We start from the raw sequence: 25,698 nt of genomic DNA, 5'->3' as shown, positions 1-25,698 counted from the left end.
ACCGGGAAGAGGTGTGTGTGTGTGTGTGTGCGTGTGCGTGTGCATGCGTGTGTCTGTCTGACTGTGTCTGACTGTGTGCACTGAGGGAAACCTGGAAGGGCGGGGCCTATCCGGGAGGACAAGGGGCTAGGACCCCACTGATTTGATGCCTGTGTCCATGAATCTAAATCCCCACACACCAATATGGGATTTTATTAGGAGAGCATTTTGGAATATGTTCACTTGGCTGTCTCAGTTTAGTTTCCATACACAGTTTCTCACTTTTTATCGTTACTTTTTGGAAATATGTTCCTCTAAATGATCCCCCCTTTTCTTGTAAATTTTACCAGGAAGCAGAGGCTCCCACATTTTCCCAGACCCCGCAGTGTCTCAGGCATTTTTTCATGGTGCCCTCGGCCAGCACCAGGCCAGTTCTGTTTATTAAGCAGTGGATATCCAAACCACTGTCGATGTTCTAGGAGCTTGGGCACTTGAGGAAAATGATACACATACGTTGAGAGGAAGATTAATATTTCTACTTTCTTAAGTAGTCACAGTGGTTTACTAATAGGATGTCTCCGGGGCGCTGCACCATGTCTCAGACTGGAATCCAGTTGCAAACTGCCACCCTCATTTCCTGTTTCCTGTCCCATGCTGATTTCTGTGCAGCACTTGGTTTTTATCACAGCAACTAGGGAAAACCAGCTTTGCAAAAATGTAATATCAGAAACTGCAAGGAACGTGACCCGATACTGAAAACTAAAATACCTTGACGTAGTAGTTCATCAGTGTGGCGCACAAGTCACCAGTTTCCGTTGAAAGTGTCAGATATCCTGCCGTGTCCCTGTGAGTTCGTGCATCTTGGTGACGAGGGAGCTGCAGTGATAAAGATCTGATCGATCGATCGATCGATCATTTGGGGCCTGAGATTAGAACAGCTGCAGCCTTTGCCACTGTCGGCTTGTTTGTTTAATAAAAGGTCTTTATTAAGCTCATCTTACCCGGGGGAGATTTCATTTCCTGTTGGCAACTTTTAGTCAGTAATGAATTTTACTATGAATTATCAGTGTCTGGGGATGTGGGGGTGGGGGGTGGCTTTTTCTACTAAGATAAATTTTCCCCAAGTTAGTTTATAGAACTTTTTTTTTAAAAATATATTTTATTGATTTTTTACAGAGAGGAAGAGAGATAGAGAGTTAGAAACATCGATGAGAGAGAAACATCGATCAGCTGCCTCTTGCACACCCCCTACTGGGGATGTGCCCGCAACCAAGGTACATGCCCTTGACCGGAATCGAACCTGGGACCCTTGAGTCTGCAGGCCGACGCTCTATCCACTGAGCCAAACCGGTCTCGGCTAGTTTATAGAACTTTTATTGTTACCCTGATATGATTTTTTTCAGTCAGTTTAAAATTTTTTATTGTAATCTATAACAAGTTATCACATGCAACTCCTATTCGGTGGTAACTAATTCTAGAATAATTATAAGAAAAAACTGGCCTTGCTCAGCTGCACAGGTGAACACGGGATCGGCTTCCCTTGGAGGTCCCCACCTCCCGTCCCTGTACAGCAAGCATGTCAAACTCAAAGGCTAACACGGGCCAAATAAACGAGGCATGCGACGTGCTTACTTTACAGAGACGCTAGATTGGCTCAAGAAAGAATAAAGGGGCAGAACGTCTTGGGAGTTGAACTGTCCTTGGGGGTCAAAGTGATTTTTTGCCTTCTCGCTTTCCTGTGTGTCGTCAGAAGCAGAGACCCCAACAGAAAACCTCCCAAAGCCAGAAGTGGCCAAAGAGAAGAAAGCAGAAGAGGGGGACCTGCCCATGATGCCCCCTGAGCCCCAAAACACCTGCAGTGAGTTTCAGATCCTCTTCCCCCTGCAGCCCCATCTCTGCTTTTGGGGTCAGATGCCTTTGGAGGACAATTCATTCAAATGAGATGTAGATTCTCAAGTGTGCTGTTTAAATGTGGATTCCGGGTTTTATTATTGTTATTACTTTTCTGCATGCACGTGAGAAAAAAAGAGCCAGTCATCCTTCGACACAAGGCATCTCAGGAATCCTAGGTACTAAGTGTAACGAGTTGAGCAATAATTTTTAAGTTGGACAACCAGGCGGAGTTGCGGGGTTTAGAGGTGAGCCTGTCGCTCACAACCGCCATCCGGTGTCCATGAGACCCCCGAGTTAGAAACAACCCGTGGGGCTGTTTTTAGGGTGCAGCGTGGTACCTGATTTTCTGCAGCTGCAGAAGTGGGGACATTTTCTCATCGGGCTGCGATGTCTTTTACCCTTTCCGTAAGTCTCCAGTTTGGGGCCCAGTGCTAGAATCCCATGAGTTAGTACTGACAAAAAAGCATCAGGCTCGAAGCTTACTCTGGGCAGAGGAAACGGGCAGAATTGGTTAGGTTTTCCATTCAGAGGGTCAGAATGACCTTGGGGTTAACCAGGGCAAAGCTCCAGGGTGGAGACAGTTTGCAGCATCATCGTCTGACCTCTCGCTTTAGAAGCTGAGCCGCCGACAGAAAGCGATTCAGAGCCTATGGTGGTGGTGAAGCAGGAACCCCAGGACGAGGACCAGGCCAAGCCTCCCCCCAGAGCTCCCAAGATGCTCAGCAGTTTCTTCAGTGAGTTTCTCCTCCTGCCTCACCTCCCCTGGGCTGTGCTGGGAGGAGGCGGGCCGGTCTTTCTCCAGAGAGAGCTGCAAGTCCATCGGCCTTCCTGCATTAGGAAGTCTAATTAATACATCTCCTGGCTTCACTGGCTGTTGAGTGTTGGGGAGGGGTGTGGGATGGGGGCTATCAGAAGGAGAAGGACCCACAATTTTCTGGCTTCCTTCCCAGCCCCCCGGAAGCCGGCAATCAAAAAGGAAGTGAAAGAAGAGGAGCCTGGCACCCCAAGAAAGGAGGCGTCCAAGGGGTGAGTCCGTGTCTGTTGTTGAGTAGAGAGGACAGTGGATTGAAAAGAATCAGGAGGTGGGCCCAGACCTCTTTGATTTTACTGTCAGCTTCCAAAAAGGAGACAGATAGTCACGGAAAAGTTTCAGCTTTAATTATACTAATACTAATTAAAAAAATGTATGGGGGATTCTTAATGTCAGTTTCACACCCCAGTGGAGACCTAAGAGATTAAGTGGCATCGTTTCAGCGTGTGCCTGCACTGCAGTGAGCTCCTTTCCTCGAACACGCACTGTGTCAGGTACAGCTGAAGGTGCCCTCCATCTCTGCAGCAGTCCTGTGGAGGAGGCGGTATGTTAGCCATTTCACAGGCATTGGAACCATGAGCCCAGAGAGGTTAGGTCGGCTTCCCGAGTCCCACAGGGAGTGGGGTAAGGCCCGGCCTGGGCCCCAAGTCCCCTGATTCCTAAGCCTGGCTCTTCCTGCACCACTGCCCCGTCGTGCCTCCTGGGTGTGCGTCCTGCCCCGTCGTGCCTCCTGGGTGTGCGTCCTGCCCCGTCGTGCCTCCTGGGTGTGCGTCCTGCCCCGTCGTGCCTCCTGGGTGTGCGTCCTGCCTCGTCGTGCCTCCTGGGTGTGCGTCCTGCCCCGTCGTGCCTCCTGGGTGTGCGTCCGTGCTTGTGCGTTTATGAAGACGTTTCTCCACCACAGACAACGTTTTATGTCTCGTTTCTTATTTCATGTGACGCTGCAACCCTTTTTCTTACACCACTCCCAGCCCGATCCCTTGTCTGTGTCTGATGGCTGCCTGTAGGTGACAGAGCGACCTGCAGGACCTCCAGTTTCCTCACCTTTGAATTGGGGGTGTATTGATGACAGGAAGTTAACATCCACTGTTAATTGTGTCCCAGGCGCTAGGCCGTGTGCATCTGTGTGCTCCTCACGGCGCCACGGGGTGTAGATGCTGTTGGTATCCCCTTTCACAGCAAGGGGATACTGTCACTTCCCGGAGGCGGGCAGCATCGTGGAGTGCTGAGACCCCAGCTCCACCCTTGCCAGCTGTGTGGCCTCAGGGAAGTGACAGCCTTTCTGTGCCAGTCTCCTCCGGAGGGCTTGAGGCGTGTAGACTAGGCCAGTGGTCGGCAAACTGCGGCTCGCGAGCTACATGCGGCTCTTTGGCCCCTTGAGTTTTTAGCAAAGGCCAGCTTAGGAGCACCCTAATTAAGTTAATAACAGTGTACCTACCTATATAGTTTAAGTTTAAAAAGTTTGGCTCTTAAAAGAAATTTCAATCGTTGTACTGTTGATATTTGGCTCTGTTGACTAATGAGTTTGCCGACCACTGGACTAGGCTTTGGCTATGGCCAAGCTCAGCAAGTTTATAGCTGCTGCTATTATTACTGTCTTTACTATTATCTGATTTTAGTGCCTTGCTTAGGTCGCAAACGGCGAGTGTGGCAGAGTTGGGATTTGAAGCAGGCAGTCTGCCTGTAGAATTTCTTACCCACCATGCTCTGCTGCCTCTTGTTGTAGTAACAATAGAAACAGCCAGGACGGCTACAGTTATTCAACACAGAGTCTGTACAATTCATTGTGCACAGCCCTGCCCCTGTTCCATCCACAGTCCTGTCTGCAGAAGCATCAGCAGAAGAGCTGAAAAAATCTGGAGTCTTCCCATGTACCCTTCGGTCCCCCTAGTTTTGGAATAGTTATAGGCCTGAGGCTGGGGAGTCAGTGTTATATTTATTTATTTAAAATATCCTCACCGGAGGATATTTTTCTCCATTGACTTTTTAGGAAGAATGGAAGGGGTGGGGGGTGGAGGGAAGAGAGAGAGAGAGAGAAACATCAATGAGAGAGAGACATTGATTGGTTGCCTCCTGCATGTGCCCAGACTGGGGACGGAGATCAAACCTGCAACACAGGTACCTGCCCTTAACTGGGAATCGAACCTGTGACCCTTCAGTTTGCAGGCAGATGCTCTAAACATTTAGAAACACTGGCCAGAGCATCAGTGTTGTTTTTTTTTTTTTTTAAATATATTTTATTGATTTTTTACAGAGAGGAAGGGAGAGGGATAGAGAGCTAGAAACATCGATGAGAGAGAAACATCGACCAGCTGCCTCCTGCACACCCGCTACCGGGGATGTGCCCGCAACCAATGTACATGCCCTTGACCGGAATCGAACCTGGGACCTTTCAGTCCGCAGACCGACGCTCTATCCACTGAGCCAAACCGGTTTCGGCATCAGTGTTGTTTTTAAAATAATCCCCACAAAATGCACCTCATGAGAATCCTTACCCTAATTTCCTCCTTAACCCTTATGACCACATGTCACTATAGGATTTTGGTGGCTTCATTGTACAGATGGAGACACTGGTTTGGAGATGGAAGCCACTTCTCCAGGGTGACACAGCTGGTTGGTGACGCAGCAGGGATTTGAACCAGATGGTCTGACTGCAGTCTGGGCTGTGCTGGCTCTGACAGGGTCAGCGTGAGGCTCTGAGGTAGTGGTTGAGAGCAGTCTGGAGCCCTGCTCCTCCCAGCTGTGTGACCGGGGGAACTGCTGAACCACTCTGGGCCCGTTTCCTGGTCTGGGGAATGCGGAAGAGCCCGCACCTGCAGGGCTGCTTGCCAGCAGCTGGGTGCTCTTAGCACAGTGCCTGGCACTTCGTGGCGCCCAGTGACCTCACCCTCGTGCTGTCCACTAGAGTGAGCGAGGGAAGGCTGGTGGGAAGCCCAGAGGTCTCGTAGAGTGGACACCAAAAACCATGCTCCACTGTAACCACGCTGACCCCTTTTCTGTTCCTCAAACATGTGGAGCGTGTCTCTACCTCAGGGCCTTTGCATTTGCTGTTCGCCCTGCCTGGGATGCTCGTTTCCCTGATAAACAAACACTCTGCTCACCCTTCGTGTCATTCTGCTCAGATGTATCCGCTCAGACCTTCCCCAAACACCCTCTGAAGTAGCATCTATCAACCTGCTTTCTCCCTCTACTTGGTTTTATTTTGTTTTCTGAAATGTTTTCTAATATCTAAAATTATTTGTTTATATATTTTCTCCCCCAGACTCTCCCACTCGGATGTGAGCTCCAGGTTAGCAAACTTTATTCTCATTTACTTCTGTGCCTAGAACAGTGCCTGGCCATGGTAGGTGCTCAGTAAATGCTAGTAGGAGGAGTGGCTTCTCCTCACCCAGCCATCTAGCTTACCTAATCTCCCCTTTGCCTCCGCAGCCCCCTGGACCCATCCAGCTACAACCCTGCCAAGAAAAACTACCATCCCATCCAGGACGCATGCTGGACGCAGGGCCAGAAGTGAGGCTTCGTCCTGCCCGCCCTGCCTGGGGCCTCTCAGGAGACCAGTCGCAGGACACTGTCAAGGGTCTCCGCTGTGTTTTGGGGACACAGCAGCATTGAAGGGGACAGAGAGAAAACCCCGGGGAGCAGGCGGGATTGGGGGTGGGCATGCGTTTGGATATAGCAAGGCCATCCTCAGGGAGGCAGGTGGGTGGAGGACAGCGTGGGTTTACATGCTGCTCTTGTGTCTCCTTCCCCTTCCCAGGGTCCCTTATCTGGCTGTGGCCCGGACGTTTGAGAAGATCGAGGAGGTTTCTGCTCGGTAAGAGTCAGGCCGGCGGGGCGGGGCGGGTGCTCTCCGCTCTGTCCCTTGCCTGGCAGTCCCTCCCTTCTCCAGGCTCCGGATGGTGGAGACGCTGAGCAACCTGCTTCGCTCCGTGGTGGCCCTGTCACCTCCAGACCTCCTCCCCATCCTCTACCTCAGCCTCAACTGCCTCGGGCCGCCCCAGCAGGGCCTGGAGCTCGGCGTTGGGGATGGTGTCCTTCTCAAGGCGGTGGCCCAGGCCACAGGTGAGGAGGGCTGTGGCGGACGTTCGGCAGGAGGGAGCTTGGAGAAGGCAGAGAGGCCGGGAGGGTCTGAGATGATGGAGAGGGACTCCGAAGGCAGTGAGTGAGGAGGACCTGGTGGGACAGATCGGCAGGGTGTGAGGGGCCAGTTCCTTGTGTGTGTTAGAGTCATGGTTGTATTGAAATGACGTGTCGGTAGAGTGCCGGCTCTGCGTTTCTTTTCAGCATAGAAAAGAGAGACCTTAGCAGTAAGGTACCTTAGCAGTAAGGCGCCAAGGACGGGGCACAGAGGGCAGAGGGCTCAGCCTGTGGCACTGCTGGGCAGCGACCCCAGCCTCGCAGCTGCCTGCTCCAGCCTCTACTGTGAGGAAAGGGGCGGTTGGCTCCGATGGAGTGAGAACTGCTGGTCACAGCTGTGTGATAGCTCCGTCTCCACTTCCCACCCCTGCTCTTACAGCCAGGGGTGCCCGTGGGCCCAGTCTGGGCAGTGAGCGAGGCCCAGACACATGTGTGTGTTTAAATTGGTCACTTCAGGAAGTTCAGAGCGGGCCTGGCCAGGACGCTCAGTTGGTTAGAGTGTCATCCCGATACACCAAGGTTGCGGTTCGATCCCCGGTCAGGACACATACAAGAATCAACCAAGGGATGCATAAATAAGTGGAGCAACACATCGATGTTTCTCTCTCTCTCTGTCTCTCTTCCTGTTTCTTCTTTCCTCTCTCTGAAATCAGTAAAAATAAAAAAATAGGGTAACAAAAGAAAAAGCGAAGGCCTGTGGACACTGTTGGGTGGTATTCGCAGTTAACTAGGGGGCAGGCAAGGGTGCTTTGGCCTCCTCTGTCTGTACTCCCCCCTGGTAATCTCATCCTACCCCGTGGCTTTGAACCCCATGTACACACCGACACTACCACTACCCTAGTGTAGACGGGTTCATCCAGCTGCTTACCGTACTCCATGTGGACGGCTGATAGGCGTCTCACACCTGATGTAATGGAGGCAGACGTTGGATGAGCCATTTCAAGAAGTGGGTGGGCACTAGGGATGGGGAAGTTGGGGGCTTGCCACGAGCACACGTAGCTGGAGAAAATGCCAGAGAAAGTCGACATGCAGCCACGGGCCTCACCCTGCTCCTCACACTCTGCCCCCCAAGGTCGGCAGCTCGAGTCGGTGCGGGCTGAGGCAGCCGAGACGGGCGACGTGGGGCTGGTGGCCGAGAACAGCCGCAGCACCCAGAGACTCATGCTGCCCCCGCCCGCCCTCACCGCCTCCGGGGTCATCGCCAAATTCCGAGACATCGCCCGGCTCACTGGCAACGCTGTGAGTGGGGCAGGGCCGCTCGCCCCAGAACCCCCAACCCTGTTCTCTTCGCCTTGGGGACCCAGTGCCATGCCTGTGGCATGGGGGTGGCTGGTTAGACTCTTCGGGGCTGGATCGCATCAGTTCCGTGAGGGGTGCAGAGCTCCCTTCTCCCCGCTCAAGGCAGTGGGAACCTCCTCTTGAGATCCTGGCACCTGACCTAGTGCTAGCTGTGGCCAGACTCAGTAATTATTTGCTGAACAAAGCTAGGGAGGCAAAGAGTGGGCCCTTCCTACTGAGCATGGGGCTGGGGGAGCGGGAAGGTGGGTGCAGTGAGGGCGGCATCTCTCCAGGCAGCTGGATGGCCGGGAGGAGGTGTGGTCCTCTCCCTTCACCCTGGGCCTGACTGCTCTGCCCCCACCTCCTCAGTCCACAGCCAGGAAGATGGACATCATCAAAGGCCTCTTTGTGGCCTGCCGCCACTCAGAAGCCCGATTCATCACCAGGTGAGTGTGTGGGCTGGGAGGCGGGAGAGGTGGAGGCAGGAGGGACGGGCAGTTGGAACCCCGGCCGGTTCCTGGAGCCCCTAAGATGAGAGCAGCATGCACTGCGTGAGGAACCAGCCCTGTGGGAATGGGGACACAGGTCTCCTTCAGGGGCCAGCTCCTCTCCTTGGTGGTCCTGCCCGGAGAAGAATCGGGGGCTCGTGGGTGAAGAGTGCCATGATTGATTAGTGATGTCTGCCTTGGCCTGAGCCCGGCAGTGAGCGTGGGGGCCAGGTGGTTGCCGTGACAGCGAAACACCATGGACATCCTGGAGTATTTCTTGGGTGCCCTGCCCTGGGCCACGTGCTTCATCCCATCAGTGCCTCCTGCAGCTCTGAGAGGCAGGCGGTTTCCTCACCCAGTTTTCAGAGGGGAGGTGGAGGCACAGGGAGGGTAAGCCTCGCGCTCCAAGTCACTGGCTCATGTCAAGGCCTGGGCCGTGACAGGTCCTTGCCCATCACGCTCTTGGGCGCCACTGGGGCAGACTCTGTTCTGCTTCCAGGCGGGCTTTGCCCCGCCTCCCCCTCCCCAGGAGGTGGCAGCTGACCTCACCCAAGCCTCACCACTTTTTAGATGAGATGAAAGGCGAAGACACCTGTGAGGCACATGGTTCTGCCCCCAGGAAATGCCAGTGGTGATGGTTACTGGCCTCGGTTTCCTCATCTGTTAAGTGGGGCTGTGTGATGTTTGGGCCCCTTCTGGCTCTGAAGGTTGTTTTGGTTTTTGAGGAGAGGGTCTACAAGGGGTGGGGGAGACTGGAGGAGCAGAGGAAGGTGTAGAGGGCAGGATTGGACAGGTGTGGGAAGCCCACTGCCCCTCACCCGCTCTCTCTCCCAGAGCCCTGAGTGGACGGCTGCGCCTCGGGCTGGCAGAGCAGTCGGTGCTGGCCGCCCTCGCCCAGGCCGTGAGCCTCACGCCTCCAGGCCAAGGTGAGCCCCCATGTGGTCCTGTGCCCACCCCTTGAGTTAACCCGGGCGTCCCTTCTTCTCGGAAGCCCACACACCCCTCCCCAGTGGTTCTGCCTCCTGCTGCCACTCCAGACGCCTTCCCTGAGGAAAGTGTCCCCGGCACCCGTTTCCATTCCTTGTCTGTAGCACCCCACCCACTGTGGACCCTGGGGTAGCTGAGGGGGTTGGGCCATCCCAAAGCCTCTTCTGTTGGCTCTTGTCTTAGAATTCCCGCCGGCCGTGGTGGATGCTGGGAAGGGCAAGACAGCAGAGGCCAGAAAGACGTGGCTGGAGGAACAAGGCATGATCCTGAAGCAGACGTTCTGGTGAGACCCGGGGCCGTGAATCTAGGAGCCGCTGGGGACTGATGCCCAGCGGGGGGTCAGATATGTGCGGCGTGACAGGGCTCCAGGGAGAGCCATGTGGAGGGACTGGGCCTGCAGCCTCCACAGCGAGACGGTGACAGCCCAGAGTGTCAGCGGCAGGAGGGCCGATGAGCAATTCCACACATGCCCCGGGGCACCTGCTCTGGGCCAGGACCGCAGGGTGCTGGGCACAGGGACTGAGTAGCCCTGCAGAGCCCCAGGCGGGGCAGGGGTCTCAGGTCTGCCTGCGCATGGGGGTTACAGACGTGCTCTCACTCTCCCCCGTCCCCTCAACCAGTAAATCAGCACCTCTGGGAGGTGGAGCCTGGCCTCGAAGAAATATTGTGTTTTGTTTTGCTTTTAACGTCCTTGAGTGCTTCTAACGTGTCATTAAGATGACAGATGGGAGCCGAAGGCAGCTCAGACTAAGGGACATAGGGTCAGAGTGATGTGTAGTGACACAGGGAGGACGGGGCAGATAGCAGAGGCAGAGTGACAGGAGGACTCAGGGAGAGGTGGGGGCCGGCCAGGGACCAGGGACAGAGGACTCAGGGAGAGGTGGGGGCCGGCCAGGGACCAGGGACAGAGGACTCAGGGAGAGGTGGGGGCCGACCAGGGACCAGGGACAGAGGACTCGGGGAGAGGTGGGGGCCGACCAGGGACCAGGGGACTGGCAGGCAGAGGTGTATCTTGCAGCCAGAGAGCAGAGCTTCCAGGCTGCCTGACTTTTGAGCTCTGGAAGGACACTCCCACCTATTCTCCCGCCCCCACCCCAGCCAGGTGCCCGACCTGGACCGGATCGTCCCCGTGCTGCTGGAGCATGGCCTGGAAGGGCTCCCGGAGCACTGCAAGCTGAGTCCAGGTACAGCCCCCCGGGGCCTTGAAGGTCTGGCCACAGCCTCACGCTGTGCACCGCCGGCTCGGGTGGGAGCCGGGGCTGCCCCTCCTTCAGGCTCCTCTCCCTCCTCTTGGCCGTGGTTCTGCCCTCCAGGGAGGCGGTGAGGGCACCCCTCCAGGCGCTTCTCTCAGAACCCGCAGAACCTTTGTCCCAGGGTGGAGTGTTGTTCCCTGGGGCCCAGCCCATTCCTTCCCCCTGGAGCTCCGCTCCGTCTAGGTCGGGTATGAGGCTGCTGCTGCAGGATTCCCCAAGGGCAGTGGGTCAGGCCAGACAGAGTCTCTCACACCCGAGTCCAGAGGAAGGCGGCGGCCAGGGAGGGCATTCGGCTACGCTCTGGGATCACCCAGGGACCCAGGTTTCTTCTCTTGCCACCCTGTTATCCCAAGATTGTCACCCTAATGCACGTAATCACAGATGGCTGACGTCTCCGTCCTAGATATGGAAAGAGGGGACAGCCAGATTCCTGTGAGGGTGTGACCCAGACCCTACACACATCGCTTGTGTGCAGTTAGCAGTCGCACAGTTAGTGGTCCCTCTGCCCATCTTCCCTAACTCTCCCTCTCCTCCCCTCCCAGGGGTCCCCCTGAAACCAATGTTGGCCCACCCCACCCGGGGCGTCAGCGAGGTCCTGAAACGCTTCGATGAGGCCGCTTTCACCTGCGAGTACAAATACGACGGGCAGAGGGCACAGGTAAGGGGGTTGATGCATCCCTTCCGCAGAGTGGACAGGGCCGGAGAGCAGGGTCGTGGGGGCAGCCGGACCCCAGCGCAGACCCGGCCTCCACGGACTGCCCGTCTGCCCTGCACGCCTCGGGGCTTAGTTCCCACCTCGGTGCAATGGGTGCAGTAACCACCCCCTCACTGGCTGATTTGAAAATCGATTTTATTTGGTAAAGTCGCCAAAATTCCTGACCCACAGCAGTGGGAGCTCAAGAAGTCAGCTGTGCTCGTGCCCTGCAGGTGGGGGTGCTCAGTGTAGCAGATGCCGCGTAAGCATAGGAGCAGTTACACAGGCGTGTGTCCTGTGACCCAGGGCTGGAGACCCCTGTCGGGTCTGTAAGGGTGCTCGTAGCTTTTCTGTTCATCGCCTGGGGATGGCTGGGCATCGTGTCACAGATGGATCTTCAAAACACAGAGAAAAATAAGAAACAAAGTGACTTACAACAGTGACAGTCATTTGAAATACTATACATACATGTTTTAAGTCATATATGTTACACCCCACACAACTATTTCTTACGATAATATATGTATAAAGTGGCATCGATGTACTCTGCTTGAGCACTATAACCAGGCTGTATTACAGTAAATATGTTAACAATGAAACCCAGGATAATAGTCACAGCATAACAACATCCAGACAGATCACACAGAAAGACCCCTGTGCGGACGGAGAGGGGCGGGCCTGGGATGACGAGAAGGACGAGGGTGGGAGATGCTGTTCGAAAGGAGACAATTTGCTCAGGTCTCTGAACCAGTCCAGCTTCCGAGCTTCCCCCAGTAAAGTGGGGTCAGAAGAGAAAGGAGGGGCTTCCTGGGGTGGACTGGGCTCTGACTTCCTCTCCCCTCCCCCACTGTCAAAGATCCATTTTCTGGAAGGCGGGGAGGTGAAGATCTTCAGCAGGAATCAGGAAGACAATACCGGAAAGTACCCTGACATCATCAGCCGCATCCCCAAGGTGGGTGTCTGCCACCCCCCTTCTCTCTCTTCCCTCCGGCAGGGGCTGCAGTTACTGCTGCAAAGAGCCGGGGTTGGCCCAGGCCAGCTCGGTGCAGCCCGGGATACTGGGTCCGTGTCCATGTGTCTCTCTGAGTTTGGTTTCAAGTTGTCAGTGGACCTTGAGAGCTACAGCAGGAAAAGGACATTTGTTCCCCTGAGTCTGCCTTTTGGCCTCGTCCTCCACCTCCCACCAGCCCTGGGTTTCCCCTTCTACTTTCAGATTAAACTCCCGTCAGTCACATCTTTCATCCTGGACACAGAAGCCGTGGCTTGGGACCGGGAGAAGAAGCAGATACAGCCATTCCAAGTGCTCACCACCCGCAAACGCAAGGTAGCCTCAGCCCCACTTCACTGCCTGCCAGGGTCCCCCACTCCCTCGTCTTCCTCCCAGTCCTGCCCAGTCCCCAGAGGGTCAGAGTGTTTGTCAGGATGCAGGTCTCAGCCTGTGCGACCTGGCTGCCACAGCTCCAGCCATTGCATTCTCATCCCAGCAGGCCAAGTAGAAAGAGGAAGAGCTATTTTCCTACATCTCCGTGTTTTATTATGAAAGAGGGTCTGTTCCAGGAGCCCCCACAGCCTACACCCCAGCAAACTTCTTTGTTCTCATTGGCCAGCGTTGTGTCCTGTCACCACCATTAGCTGCGAGGGAGGCTGAGAACAAATGCCTGACAAAGGGGGGAGAGGTTGGGATCAGCTGAGAGCCATCACAGTTCAGTGTCTGGGGTGGCAGCATTGCCACCCTCCCAGCTGTGTGGCCTGTTAGGTGGGAGCAGGACAGAGTGGTGGGTGACAGCAGTGTCTGCCTCAGGCGGGATGGGAGGGGACCCAGTCAGGCCCGACTCACCTTTCCCACCTGCTCTCTTCTGCCCCAACCCAGGAGGTGGATGCAGCGGAGATCCAGGTGCAGGTGTGTTTGTACGCCTTCGATCTCATCTACCTCAATGGAGAGGTGAGTTCCGGCTTCACTTCCCGGGGCAGCCGAGGGGTGAGCTTGGGAGCCAGCGGTCTGAGTTTCTCTTCTCACTCTGTCACGTCACTGAGTTGGGAGGCCACTCCTGGGCAGTAGTGCTCCATGGTCCAAGGAGTTGTGTGGGTCCCCAGGACCCTTCAGGAGTCTGGGAGGCCCTCCCTACCCAACTGCACATCTGTGAGGCGGATTTTCTCCATGTAGTGTGGCTGCCTGAAGCAGATGTGAGGATCCAGCCTGTGTTAAGCCAATGTTTTTGAGATCATCAGTTTTATTATATATTTATTTATTATTATTTTAAACTTTATTTTTATTGATTTCAGAGAGGAAAGGAGAGGGGGGGAGAGATAGAAACATCAATGAATCGAACTGTGACCTCCTGGTTCATAGGTGGACACTCAACCACTGTGCCACGCTGGCCAAGCATCATCATTTATTATTATTTTAAAAATATGTTTTTATTTATTTATTTTTTATTTATTTATTTATTTAGAGAGGAAGGGAGAGGGATAGATAGAAACATCAATCAGGTGCCTCCTGCACACCCGCTCCTGGGAATCCAGCCTGCAACCTGGGCATGTGCCCTGACTGGGAAGTTGAACCTGTGACCTCTTGGTTGTTCATTGGTCAGCACTCAACCACTGAGCCACACCAGCTGGGCAAGATCCTCACTTTTAATGTGATGAATATAAATATGTGATATAACTAATATTGTATTAATACCATATGGTAAATATTGAGAGATGTAACCCACATACACAGAAGTTCTTTGGAGTGAGTTCTCCATACATTTCAAGACTGTGAAGGGATTCTGAAACAGAAGTCTGAGAACCGCTGCCCCAGGGTAGGTACAGGTTAAGAATCTAGCCAGGCCATCGACTTTCATTTCCCCGCTCTCCCCTCCTAGCTGTGTGGCCGCAGATGACTGGCTCAGCCTCTCTGTGTCTCAGTTTCCTTATCTGTGATTGAAGCGCTAACAGCACCTGCTCTGTCTGTTACAGGCAGGTTAAGTGTGGGACGTGGGCGTGGAGCGCCGTGGCTGGCACATGGAGACTTTGATAAAATTAGCTGCTGTCGCCATCTTCCTCCAGATAATCGTTGACGATCTGGTAGCTGAACATCGACAACTTTCCCTGCCCACTTACTAGTGAGGTGGAGTCTTTTCGGGCTGTGGGCACGGCATTTGCTCTGTGACTTGCTCACTTGTGACTTGTCTTCTGGGTTCTTATTCTTGTCTTTCTCCAGGAGGCCAGTTCGTGGCCCCAGTGCTGACATGCATCCAGTGTCTAAACCACCTTACGATGCAAATGAGAAACAGCATTTAACCTCAAAAAGTAACTGTAGGAAGACCAGTGGAATTCTGACTTGGTTTCCCAGGTCTTTGGGGGGAAATCTCAAATATTAGATGCTCTGTGTTTTTTTCCTTCATGTTTTGATTGTCCCTGCTCTGCGGGATCCTTTGTGTCATGAGCGTTACACATATTTCTTCTTATTTGCCTTTTAACTTGACTGATGGTCTTTTTTGCTGCATAGAACTTGTTTTTAACTGTTATTTTATATTTAGTCAAACATAACATTTTCCCCCCTTAATGCATTCTCATCCCTGAGATTAAAGAAGGAAAAAGGTCATCCTTTTCCTGGGATTCTAAAAGTTTTCACTGAGCTTTTCTTCTGGTATCTTCACAGTTTGTGTTCTAGTGGGAATTGACACATGTGTGCGTGTCAGGCAGGAAGTGGGTGCCCTGGCTTTCCTTTTACCAGATGGCGGGTGAGTTGTCCAATCAGGTGTTTATTGACTGAATTCATTTCTCCCGCTGCTTTGAATCACTTTTCCATGAGACCCGCTCAGTCCCCTCCGTGCTTGGTGTGCCTGGTCCCTCTGCTGTGGTGCTGTGGCCGTTCTTTTAGTTCCTCTCTTACAGTGATTTTAAACTATTTTCACGTTTAAGGCGGACATTTAAGTTTTTTTTCCATCAGCAGTGTTTTTCTTTTGTAAAATCACCCCAGTGAACACTTTGTACAGAAAGATGAGAGAATAACTGTAATGGTGAAGTTAGAGCAGATTCCGGAGTCAGACCACATAGGCTCGGTATCCCAGCCACACATTTCTCAGCTGGTGACTTTGGGCAAATGACTTAACCTCTCTGAGCCTCAGATCTCTCATCTGTAAAATGTGGGAACCCCTACCTGAGAGCATAAAGATCAGCTGAGCTGTGCTGCCCAGTGCAGCAGCCTCCAGTCCCATGGAGCAGTTGTGCCCTTGAAATGTGACAGGTCTGAATGAGATGTCTCTACGGGTGAAATACACACTGAACTTGGAATACTTAGTCCAAGGAAAGATAAGCTAAACTACCTTATTAATAATTTTTTATTGATCATCTGTTAACATGATAATATTTTAGGTATTGTGTTAAGTAAAATATATTATTAAAGTTAATATATGTTAACTATTTCTTTTTTTTAAACCTTTATTGTTGAGAGTACTACAGATGTCCCCCTCTTCTCCCCCTCATTACCCGCCTCCACCTGGTTCCCTTCACCCCAGGCCTTCACACCCTGTTGTCTGTGTCTGTAGGTAATGTATATATGCATGTAAGTTCTTTGGTTAATGTCTTCCGTGTTCTCCTCCCCCTTCTCTCTGAGATTTGTCAGTCTGTTCCTTGTTTCCATGCCTCTTGTTCTGTTTGCTTCATCACTTTATTTTGTTCATTAAATTTCTTGTTCATTTATTTTGATTTTTAGATTCAATTGTTGATAGATATGCTTTTATTGCCATTTTATTGTTTATATTTTTTATCTTTTATTTCTTCTTTTTCTCCTTCTTCCTCCTCTTTTTCTTCCTCTCCTCCTCCTCCTCCTTCTCCTTGACTTTTTATTTTTATTTTTAAAATATATTTTATTGATTTTTTTTTATAGAGAGGAAGGGAGAGGGATAGAGAGTTAGAAACATCAATGAGAGAGAGACATCGACCAGCTGCCTCCTTCACACCTCCTACTGGGGATGTGCCCGCAACCAAGGTACATGCCCTTGACTGGAATCGAACCTGGGACCTTTCAGTCCACAGGCCGACACTCTATCCACTGAGCTAAACCATTTAGGGCTTCTCCTTGACTTTAACATTTCGTGTAGTACTGATTTGATGTTGATGAGCTCCTTTAGCTTTTCCTTGTGTGGGAAGTTCTATCTGACCTTCAATTCTAAATGATAGCTTTGCTGGATGGAGTAGTCTTGGTTGTAGGTCCTTGCTTTTCATCACTTTGAATATTTCTTGCCATTCCCTTCTGGCCTGCATAATTTCTGTTGAGATATCAGCTGACAGTCATATGGGTGCTCCCTTGTAGGTAACTAACTGCTTTTCTCTTGTTGCTTTTAAGATTCTCTCTTTGTCTTTAACTCTTGGCATTTTCATTATTATGTGCCTTGGTGTGGGCTTCTTTGGGTTCAGCTTGTTTGGGATTCTCTGTGCTTCCTGGACTTGTATGTCTATTTCTCGCACCAGGTACAGGAAGTTTTCTGTCATTATTTTTTCAAATAGGTTTTTGATTTCTTGCTTCCTTTTTTTTTTTTTTAAATATATTTTATTGATTTTTTACAGAGAGGAAGAGAGAGGGATAGAGAGTTAGAAACATCGATGAGAGAGAGACATCGATCATCTGCCTCTTGCACACCCCCTACTGGGGATGTGCCTGCAACCAAGGTACATGCCCTTGACCAGAATCGAACCTGGGACCCTTGAGTCCGCAGGCTGATGCTCTATCCACTGAGCCAAACCGGTTTCGGCGATTTCTTGCTTCCTTTATTCTCCTTCCAGTACCCCCATGATGCGAATGTTGGTACACTTGAAGTTGTCCCAGAGGCTCCTTACACTATCTTCATATTTTTGCATTCTTTTTTCTTTTTGCTCTTCTGATTGGGTAGTTTTGCTTCTTTATATTCCAAATTCTTGATTTGTTACATGGTGTCCTCTATTCTGCTGTTGATCCCTGTAAATTATTCTTTATTTCAGTTATTATATGCTTCCTTTCTGACTGTTGTTTTTTTTTCATGTTGTTGATGTTCTCACGAAGTTTCTTGAAGTTCCTTGAGCTTCCTTATAACCATTGTTTTGAACTTTGTATCTGATAGTTTTCTTGCTTCCATTTCATTTAGTTCTTTTTCTAGAGATTTCTCTGTTTTTTTCATTTGTGACATGGCTTTGGTGCTCACCGAGTCCGCCCCTTGAGTGTGTGACTTGTGGAGGTGGTAGGGTTGTAATCCGGCGTGGTCTGAAGTTGACTCTCTGGTGCACTGGCCCTGGGGCCTCCCAGGAGGTGTAAGGTCAGCCTCTGCCTGTGCCCTGCCCAGGGCCACCCCGAAAAAGCTACAAAGCAATCTGTAGATGGCTGCTTCTTGTATTGAGCTTGTACGTACCCAGGAGAGGCCAAGCTGTGAACCAGGGCAGGCTGCTGCTAGCTTTGGGTCTGGGGCCACGTATTGAGAGGTAAGGGCATGCTGATGCCAGCTTCTGCTTAATTGAGAGATTTTAGGACAGTCCAAAGCATAAGGCAAGAGAGGCCAGTTGTATGGATAAGCCACTGGAAATTGCTTGATGAGCCTGCAAGTAGGGAGGGGCAGGGAAATGGAATCAACAGGGCAGGGTGAAAAGTGTGAGCCAGGCTGATGGGGAGATGCAGATATGGTGCCTGCCAGTCGGATATGTGGCAGGGAGGGCTCAGCAACGGAACTCTGCCAGCACTTCTGTGTGGGAGAAAGCTGCCCCTCCAGCTCTTGCCCTGAAACCAGACAAGTTAGTTCCTCCCTGAATGTCCCAGGTTCCTTTCAAACTGCTGCCTCAGTGCTGGAACTCAAAGGGATGGGATCTGAGTACTACTAGTAAATCTGTGTGCGGGCCCTTTAAGAGGAACACCTGGGACTCATGTAGCCTCCATGTCACTCAGCCACATCCCTGCTGGTTTTTATAGTGCAAAGTTACAGGGACTTTTATTCCCAGCACTGGAACTCTGGGCTGGGGGCCTGGTGTAGGACTGGGACCCCTCGCTCCCGAGGGAAACCTTCACAGCCAAGATAATCCCTCCCAATTTTAAGCCACCACATGTGGATATGGGACCAGCTGGTTCCTTGATTCTGCCCCTCCTACCAGTCTTGATGTGCTTCTTCTTTAATTTCTTGGTTGTAGGACTTCTATTCAGCTAGATTTCAGGTGGTTCTGAATGATGGTGGTTCTGTATTTTAGTTGTAAATTTCGATGTGGTTGTGGGAGGTGATGAGTACTATGTTTACCTATGCTGCTATTTTCCCTACTTCTTAAAAAATTTTTTTTTATTTGAGATTTGAGAGAGAGAGAGAGGAGGGAGAGAGGAAAAGCCCCACATTGATTTGTTGTTCCACTTATTTATGCATTCCCTGGCTGGTTCTTGTATGTACCCTGACTGGGGATTGAACCCACAACCTTGGTGCATTGGGACAACACTCGAACCAACTGAGCTACGTGGCTCCAGAAATTCCAGAGTTAAAAATGGTCACACTATGTGTTTACTAGACAGTTCCCAGCACAGTGGCTACCAGAGTGGGCAGGTAATTGCACATTCAGCTTCTTTCTGTCCTAAAGGGGCAGAGTTGAGCTGCTGTGACAAAGATGGGAGTCTCCTGCAGAGCTGAGAATATAGTAGAATTCGGTTCTTCATGGGAAGAGGTTGCTGCTGTGCATAAACATAGAAAACACCCTCTCAGGAGCATGTCTGTGTTAGAGCACAATGATCGGAGGCTTCTTTCTGCCTCGATTCGACTGGTGTTAAAAAAGGATCAATAGTCTTAGCTACAAGAGACCGTCCAAGCTCCAGCAGGGCCGAGGCTCCCTGTCTTACGCCCCTGGCGTCCCCGGGATCTAAAAGGTCCCCAGCCCCCGGGCCGCTGGCCAGCCTGTACTTAGACTCTCAGAGCCCTCATGCCGGCGGGTTCTCCCCTCTCCACGCTTTCCTTAACCCCCTGTGACTTGTGCTCCCTGTTTTGGGGACTTTTCTTTTTCTTTCCACAATGGCATCCCTTCCTCTCTCGCCTGCCCCTTAGTCCCTGATTCGTGAGCCCCTTTCCCGACGCCGGCAGCTGCTCCGGGAGAACTTCGTGGAGACGGAGGGCGAGTTTGTCTTCGCCACCTCCCTGGACACCAAGGACATGGACCAGATCGCAGAGTTCTTGGAGCAATCGGTGAAAGGTGAGGGTGCCGCTCCCCTCCCTCCCCACTGCGGTCAGTAGCCGCTGTGATCTGCTGTGATCCCGGCCCACCCTGGACGGTTCGCCTGCTCCGGCCGCTGTGAGCCCCAGCTTCACAAGGGCGGCGCTCTGTGTCTCCTCAGACTCCTGCGAGGGGCTGATGGTGAAAACCCTGGATGTCGATGCCACCTACGAGATCGCCAAGAGATCGCACAACTGGCTCAAGGTGACTGTGCCCCCAGCCTTCCCGCTGAGCCCTGGACCCGGAGATCCTTCCCGACCAGGACGTTGTCTTCAAGTCCTACACTTCACCCTGTTTGAGCTCAGGAGCCTTTTCCTGACCCTCTGCCTCGCGCTGCAGCCTCAGGTCTGCCCGCTGCCAGTCCTTGTTAATGAAATCGCCAGCTCAGTGCCCTGAGGCTGCAGCGGGAAAGCCAGATGAGGTTTCTCTTCTCCCCGAGCCTGCCTTCCATGTCGGGCGAGGCGGTCCGCAGGGCACAGGGAGAGTCCGGGGGTGATGAGCGCTGTGAAGAAACGTCAGCTCAGGGCAGTGAGGGCAATTGGAAAAAGCCTCAGAGGCCACATTTGGGTCAAGACACAGACTGGAAAGGTCGGCCGCGTGGAGATCAGAGCAGACATCTGAAGATCAGAGCAGACATCTAGGCAGGGCGAGTGGCAAGTGCAAAGGCCCTGAGGTCAGAACGAGCTCGGTGTGTACAGGGAGCGAGGCACGTGGCTGTGAGGTCAGGGTGGAGAGCAGGCCCAGGTTACACAGCGCCCTGGGGACTGTGGTGAAAGAAAACTGGGTCTTCAGGGTTTCGGAAGGCAGCAGAGGTTCTGAGCAGGAAGGCACGTGATGTGCTTGTCATTTTGCACAGGTCCTCTGGCTGGTCCGTAGTGGTGACGGGTGGGGGTGCTGGGCAGAAGCAGGAGCTCAGGCGGGAGGCTGTTGTTTGGTGGGAATGATGGAGGCTTGATGGAGAGGGACATGAGGAGGGGCAAAAGGACCGGAGCAGGGAGGGTTTGGAGTTGAGCTGGCCAGGCCTGCACCTTTATGAGTCGTCTGTGGTCTGTCTCCCCCCACGGACTGTAAGCAGCTCTGAGGGCAGGAACCTTTCTTGTCTTAGGACACAGCCTCTGTGCATCCCGAGGCTGAGCTCCTGCCCGGCTCACTGTTGGCACTAATTAGTGTTTCCGGAACGAATGGATAAGTGTTCTCTGTGTGAAGGAGTGAGTGGAACCTGTCTCCGTACTGAGGGAAAGGGGGATCCAGCATGACCCCAGGTCTCCCCATCCGGCCTGTCCCCTCCGTCACACCTGCTCCTCCCATGGCAGTCGCCTTTCCCTCCTCTTTCAGCCTAGATGCCCGTTCCGTGTCCGTTCTCAGTGGCCACGCTCGGTCTTCTTTATGGAAACTCCTCTCCAGTCTCTCCCAAGCCACCACTCCCGTGATTCTCCCCCTCACCTCCTGCCCTCCCTCCTCCCAGCTGAAGAAGGACTACCTGGACGGCGTGGGTGACACCCTGGACCTCGTGGTGATCGGCGCCTACCTGGGCCGGGGGAAGCGGGCCGGCCGCTACGGGGGCTTCCTGCTGGCCTCCTACGACGAGGAGAGCGAGGAGCTGCAGGCCATCTGCAAGGTGCGGGGCTGGGCTGGCGCAGGCGCAGGGGGTGGGGGGCCGGATCGGGGGCTCTCACCTCCCTGCTTTTCCTCGTTTTTATTTACTTTATTTGTCCCTATAAAGTCGAGTATAGAAAGATGCAAGAAGCCCTGTCAGTCAGGACCTGAGTTAGACAATGAGGCCTAAGTGAGGGAAGGGTTTCTTTTTCTCTCGTGTCATGGAAAGTCTGAAAGGGGCGCAGGCTGCTGCTTCCCCCAGTGGGTTTGCCACGTGCTTCAGCCTCTGCTTCACAGCGTGGCTGCAGCCGGAGGCGGGGCCACCTGAGTCAGCCTCCGCCAGCGAGCAGCTTCTGCGGAAGGTGCATTGGTCAGAGCTCCGCTCCTGGCCCAGCCCCTCTGCAGGGGATCCTGGGAAACGTAGGTTTCTTTTTTCTTTAGTTTAAAGCTGCGCACATGTGCCACAGAAAGAGAGTAAGCTATCACCCACAATCCCAGTGCCTGGAGGCAACCGCTGGTCACATTGAAGGGAACGCTTTGTCTTTACAAAATGGTGATCCTTCTCCACGAGTAGTTCTCTCTCCTGCTTTTTCCCTAGAAGTACTGTATTTCCGTGCTGTCCCTGCCTGGGTCGTAGAGACGGGAAGTGTTGGAGGTTTCTCTGTGCCATTCAGGACTTTCACGCGCATGACTTGAGTGCGTCCCTAGAGTTTTGCAGCAGCTGGGCCCCAGTTTCCCGAACCGGCTCCTGCGGTTGGGGGGTAGTTGTTGCATTGCTGCCTGTTCTTATAAGTCAGCACTGCGCATGCGTTAACGCATCGTCTGTAGAAGAGACTTTACAATTCACAAGTATCTGTGGCCGCCAGTCTGTCACCATTTTACATAATTTATTAGAATACTTTTCTGCAAGAGCTGTTGCTGGGACAAAAGTGAGAAAAAATTTTATTTTTATTTTAAAAAATGTTAAATATATTTTTATTGATTTAGAGAGGAAGGGAGAAGGAGCGAGAGATGGAAACATCAGTGATGAGAGAATCATTGATCTGCTGCCTCCTGCATGTCCCCTACTGGGAATTGAGCCTGCAACCCGGGCATGTGCCCTGACCGGGAATCAAACCATGACCGCCTGGTTCATAGGTCGATGCTAAACCACTGAGCCACACTGTCCGGGCAAAAGTGAGAAGATTTTAAGGCTCTCAGTACAAAGGGCTTTCTGTTGACATTTTAGATCAGTGGTTTGAAGTTGTCCATCTTGCTGTTTTTCCCGCATCAAGGAGTATTTTTTAGCCTTGACTGGGTGGGTGAGTGAAAGAAAACTCTTGGCAGTGTTCCGATTGGACATGACACCAGTTATGGGGCAGGTGGATGTCAGAGGCCCGAGGGAGTGACTTCCGGGCCAGGGAGACGGAGCAGAAGGAGCAGGGACTGTCGCCCCGAGATTTGTTCTCCATCCAGGTCTGCGAGGGGTTGGCTGGATGCTCAGCACCCTGTGGTTTCTGTGGGTGCTGGTTAGGCTGGAGCGGGCTGGGGGCGCTGGTGTGCAGATTCGGGCCTCAGCGGAGCAGGGAGGCAGTGCTGGCCGCTGACCTGCCCCGTCCTTCCCGCAGCTTGGAACTGGCTTCAGCGACGAGGAGCTGGAGGAGTATCACCAGACCCTCCAGGTGAGCGGGCGGGCCCTGCGCCTCTGCAGCGTGCTCGTGGCTCTGGTGAGCTCGGGCTCCGGGTGCCACAAGCAGGGGGCAGTGCAGCCGGCTTTGGGGTGCAAGTCCCAGCTGTGCCGGCCACTAGCCAGTGCTGCCAGTCAGGGGCCCCATCTCCCCGAGCTCAGTGCCTCGGCCGCAGCAGGGGGGCAGTCTCGGGGCAGGGCGCTATGGTGGGGTTCCCTGAGTCGATCCGTAGGGTGCTGGCTGAGCTGCTAAGTGGGAGTGTTTGCGGTCATGGTCAGGTGTTTTGGGTGTGACTGTCCTGTGTTGGTATCTGTGATTCGGTTCCTGTCCATTCTTTGGTTCTCTCTCTCTAGGTTTCTATCCCCCCCCACCTCTCAGGGTCTCTGCCCCCCTCTCTACCTCAGTCAGTCTTAATTTCTTGTCTCAGCTCCCAGGGTCTCTGTCTTTCATTTATTCCTTCTCCCATTTCTCCCCACCCCCCATTCCTGGCTTTGTACTTTAAGGAATGTTTGTGTCTCTGTCTTCCCCCATTTACCTCACTTCCCAACCCCCCAACCCTCGATCTTGATTCTGAGCCCCGAGATCCTCTCTTCCACCTCCTGCTGCTCCCTGCAGGCCCTGGTGCTGCCCACCCCTCGCTCCTACGTCCGGGCAGACGGCGCCGTGGCCCCGGACCACTGGCTGGAGCCCAAAACCGTGTGGGAGGTCAGGTGCGCAGACCTCTCCCTCTCGCCCATCTACCCCGCTGCCCGCGGCCTGGTGAGTGACTGCGCCTGGGGTGGGCCCTCCAGGGGAATTCCAGACGGGAGAGTGGGGAGGCCCTGCAGACGTCCCCCTTCCTGGGGGGGGGGGGGATTGGGAAACCTCGAGCTTGCATTTTATTTGGGTGTCAGATAACAGAGTCAGAAGTCTTTTTTTTTTTTTTATTAAAGAGAAATGCCCCAGGAGTAGAAAGAAAACAGTGAAATTGCTGTTTCACACTCAGCTCTTAAGTAATTTTTGAAAACACAGTTCTTTTACGTAAAAACTTATGACACATCCTGTTACTTTCTTTCTTAACTGTAACTAATTCCCACACCACCTGGTTGTCCAGTTCCTTCTCTCGCTGGTGGTTCAGTCCTCACCACGCGGAGGGCCAGGGCCGCGGAGGCGCTGCCGGTGCCCAGCGCGGGCTCTGAGCTGGCTTCCTCTGCAGGAGAAACGGGGTCTCGCATTTAAGTGTGCTTCCTTTGAGATTTCTGCGGATCTTTCCATCAGCAGCCGCTTTTCTGATTAGAAGCGGGCCTCCATTCAAAGGCGGAGCCTGTATTTGGGATCGCGTGTCTTTGAACCTTCTCACTCCTGAAGTCAGGGTCCCGGGACCAGGTGTTGGGAGCAGCCGGGACAGCGGGCGCTGTGTCAGCAGCAGGGCACCTGTGTGCACGTATTTAACCCTCAGGACACGGAACAGCCCCACCCTCAGGGGGGAAGGAGAGCCCCGGGAGCTGAGGGACTGGCCCCGGGTCTCACGGCTCCTGGGAGTGGGGAGCTGGGATTTGACCCCACAGTCTGGTTCCAGAATCCACACCCTGACTCCGCTGCTCTGCGTCTCGGCCCTAATAATGCCAACCACCTGAAAAACAGCTGTCACAGCTGGCATTTCTTAAGCGCTGCCACGTGCCAGGACGGTCCCAAGGGCTTAGTACCTTATTTAACCCTTACAACAACCCACTGCTTAGCCCCACGGTGTGGATCAGGAAATGGCCAGAGGTGCAGGAGCGGGGAGGAGACTTCGGTAGGAACTGTTAGCGAGGACCGAGGGCTGGGCCACGGGAGTCCCCATCGTCACCCCCTCCCTAGGTGGACAGTGAGAAGGGGATCTCCCTTCGCTTCCCTCGGTTTGTTCGTGTCCGTGAAGATAAGACGCCGGAGGAGGCCACCACCAGTGCCCAGGTGAGGCCCTGGGAGGGGGGGGGCTTGCCTGGCCCGACAGCTTATTGGCCAGGTGGGCGCTGACCTGCAGGGTGGTGAGCGGAGGGGCAGCCCTGGCTCTGACCACCGCCTGCCCCGTCTCCTCAGGTGGCCTGGCTGTACAGGAAGCAGAGTCAGATTCAGAACCAGGAGGACACAGACCAAGACTCCGACCTGGACCTGGAGTGTTTCTACTAGTCCCTGCCCTCCGGGACGGGCGGGCGGGCCAGCACCTCAGGTGTTAATAAGCAGATCTGGTGTGCAGTGTGTGTGAGGGTGTGGTTTAAAGTGGGAATTTAGTCATTTCTTAAAAATAAATAATTATTAACCCCCTGCTCCGTGTCCAGATGATGAGGGTAGCTGGCACTTCCTTCTTGCCGGGCTCGGGGGGTGCTCTGAAAGCTCACATGTGGAGCACGCGTGCCAGGGGCTGTCTGAAGCAGCGCCTTCCAGCAGAACTTGCAGCGACAGGAACATCTTCCACCCGCATTGTGCTCTGTGACAGCCACCGGCCAGCGGCGAGCACTTGAAATGGGGCCGGTGCAATGAGGACATATTCTATATATGTTTATTTTTACTTATATATTAAAATACTAGAGGCCTGGTGCACAAAAATCATGACTGGGCGGGGGGGCGGTCCCTCAGACCAGCCTGCACCCTCTCACAGTCCGAGAGCCCTTGGGGGACAGCCTCCTGCCACCGCCGCTGTGCTCCCCCTGTGGGAGCGCACTGACCACCAGGACAGCTCCTGCGTCGAGCATCTTCCCCCTGGTGG

General features: G+C 53.3%; 1 protein-coding gene across 1 annotated transcript in view; it reads left to right on the top strand.

The window, feature by feature from the left end:
* The window catches only part of LIG1 (DNA ligase 1), a 33,925-nt gene extending 8,661 nt beyond the window's left edge, over window positions 1–25,264 (top strand). Inside the window, exons 7-29 of the mRNA XM_028129616.2 lie at window positions 1,730–1,837; window positions 2,487–2,606; window positions 2,823–2,898; window positions 5,943–5,969; window positions 6,110–6,190; window positions 6,438–6,494; window positions 6,570–6,742; window positions 7,890–8,056; window positions 8,465–8,541; window positions 9,418–9,509; window positions 9,754–9,853; window positions 10,669–10,754; window positions 11,366–11,481; window positions 12,374–12,469; window positions 12,731–12,841; window positions 13,388–13,459; window positions 19,545–19,689; window positions 19,832–19,914; window positions 21,176–21,328; window positions 22,914–22,967; window positions 23,589–23,732; window positions 24,813–24,905; window positions 25,032–25,264. Of these exons, the coding sequence (XP_027985417.2) occupies window positions 1,730–1,837; window positions 2,487–2,606; window positions 2,823–2,898; window positions 5,943–5,969; window positions 6,110–6,190; window positions 6,438–6,494; window positions 6,570–6,742; window positions 7,890–8,056; window positions 8,465–8,541; window positions 9,418–9,509; window positions 9,754–9,853; window positions 10,669–10,754; window positions 11,366–11,481; window positions 12,374–12,469; window positions 12,731–12,841; window positions 13,388–13,459; window positions 19,545–19,689; window positions 19,832–19,914; window positions 21,176–21,328; window positions 22,914–22,967; window positions 23,589–23,732; window positions 24,813–24,905; window positions 25,032–25,121 (2,321 nt within the window). The 3' untranslated portion in view covers window positions 25,122–25,264. The remainder of the gene's footprint in view (window positions 1–1,729; window positions 1,838–2,486; window positions 2,607–2,822; window positions 2,899–5,942; window positions 5,970–6,109; window positions 6,191–6,437; window positions 6,495–6,569; window positions 6,743–7,889; window positions 8,057–8,464; window positions 8,542–9,417; window positions 9,510–9,753; window positions 9,854–10,668; window positions 10,755–11,365; window positions 11,482–12,373; window positions 12,470–12,730; window positions 12,842–13,387; window positions 13,460–19,544; window positions 19,690–19,831; window positions 19,915–21,175; window positions 21,329–22,913; window positions 22,968–23,588; window positions 23,733–24,812; window positions 24,906–25,031) is intronic.
* Window positions 25,265–25,698: the final 434 nt, after the last annotated feature.

This window comes from Eptesicus fuscus, chromosome 21 (assembly GCF_027574615.1).
Source record: "Eptesicus fuscus isolate TK198812 chromosome 21, DD_ASM_mEF_20220401, whole genome shotgun sequence".
In the NCBI taxonomy this organism is placed as follows: domain Eukaryota; kingdom Metazoa; phylum Chordata; class Mammalia; order Chiroptera; family Vespertilionidae; genus Eptesicus; species Eptesicus fuscus.
Note: the sequence above shows the minus strand (reverse complement) of the source record. Positions and strands in the feature narration are given on the sequence as shown.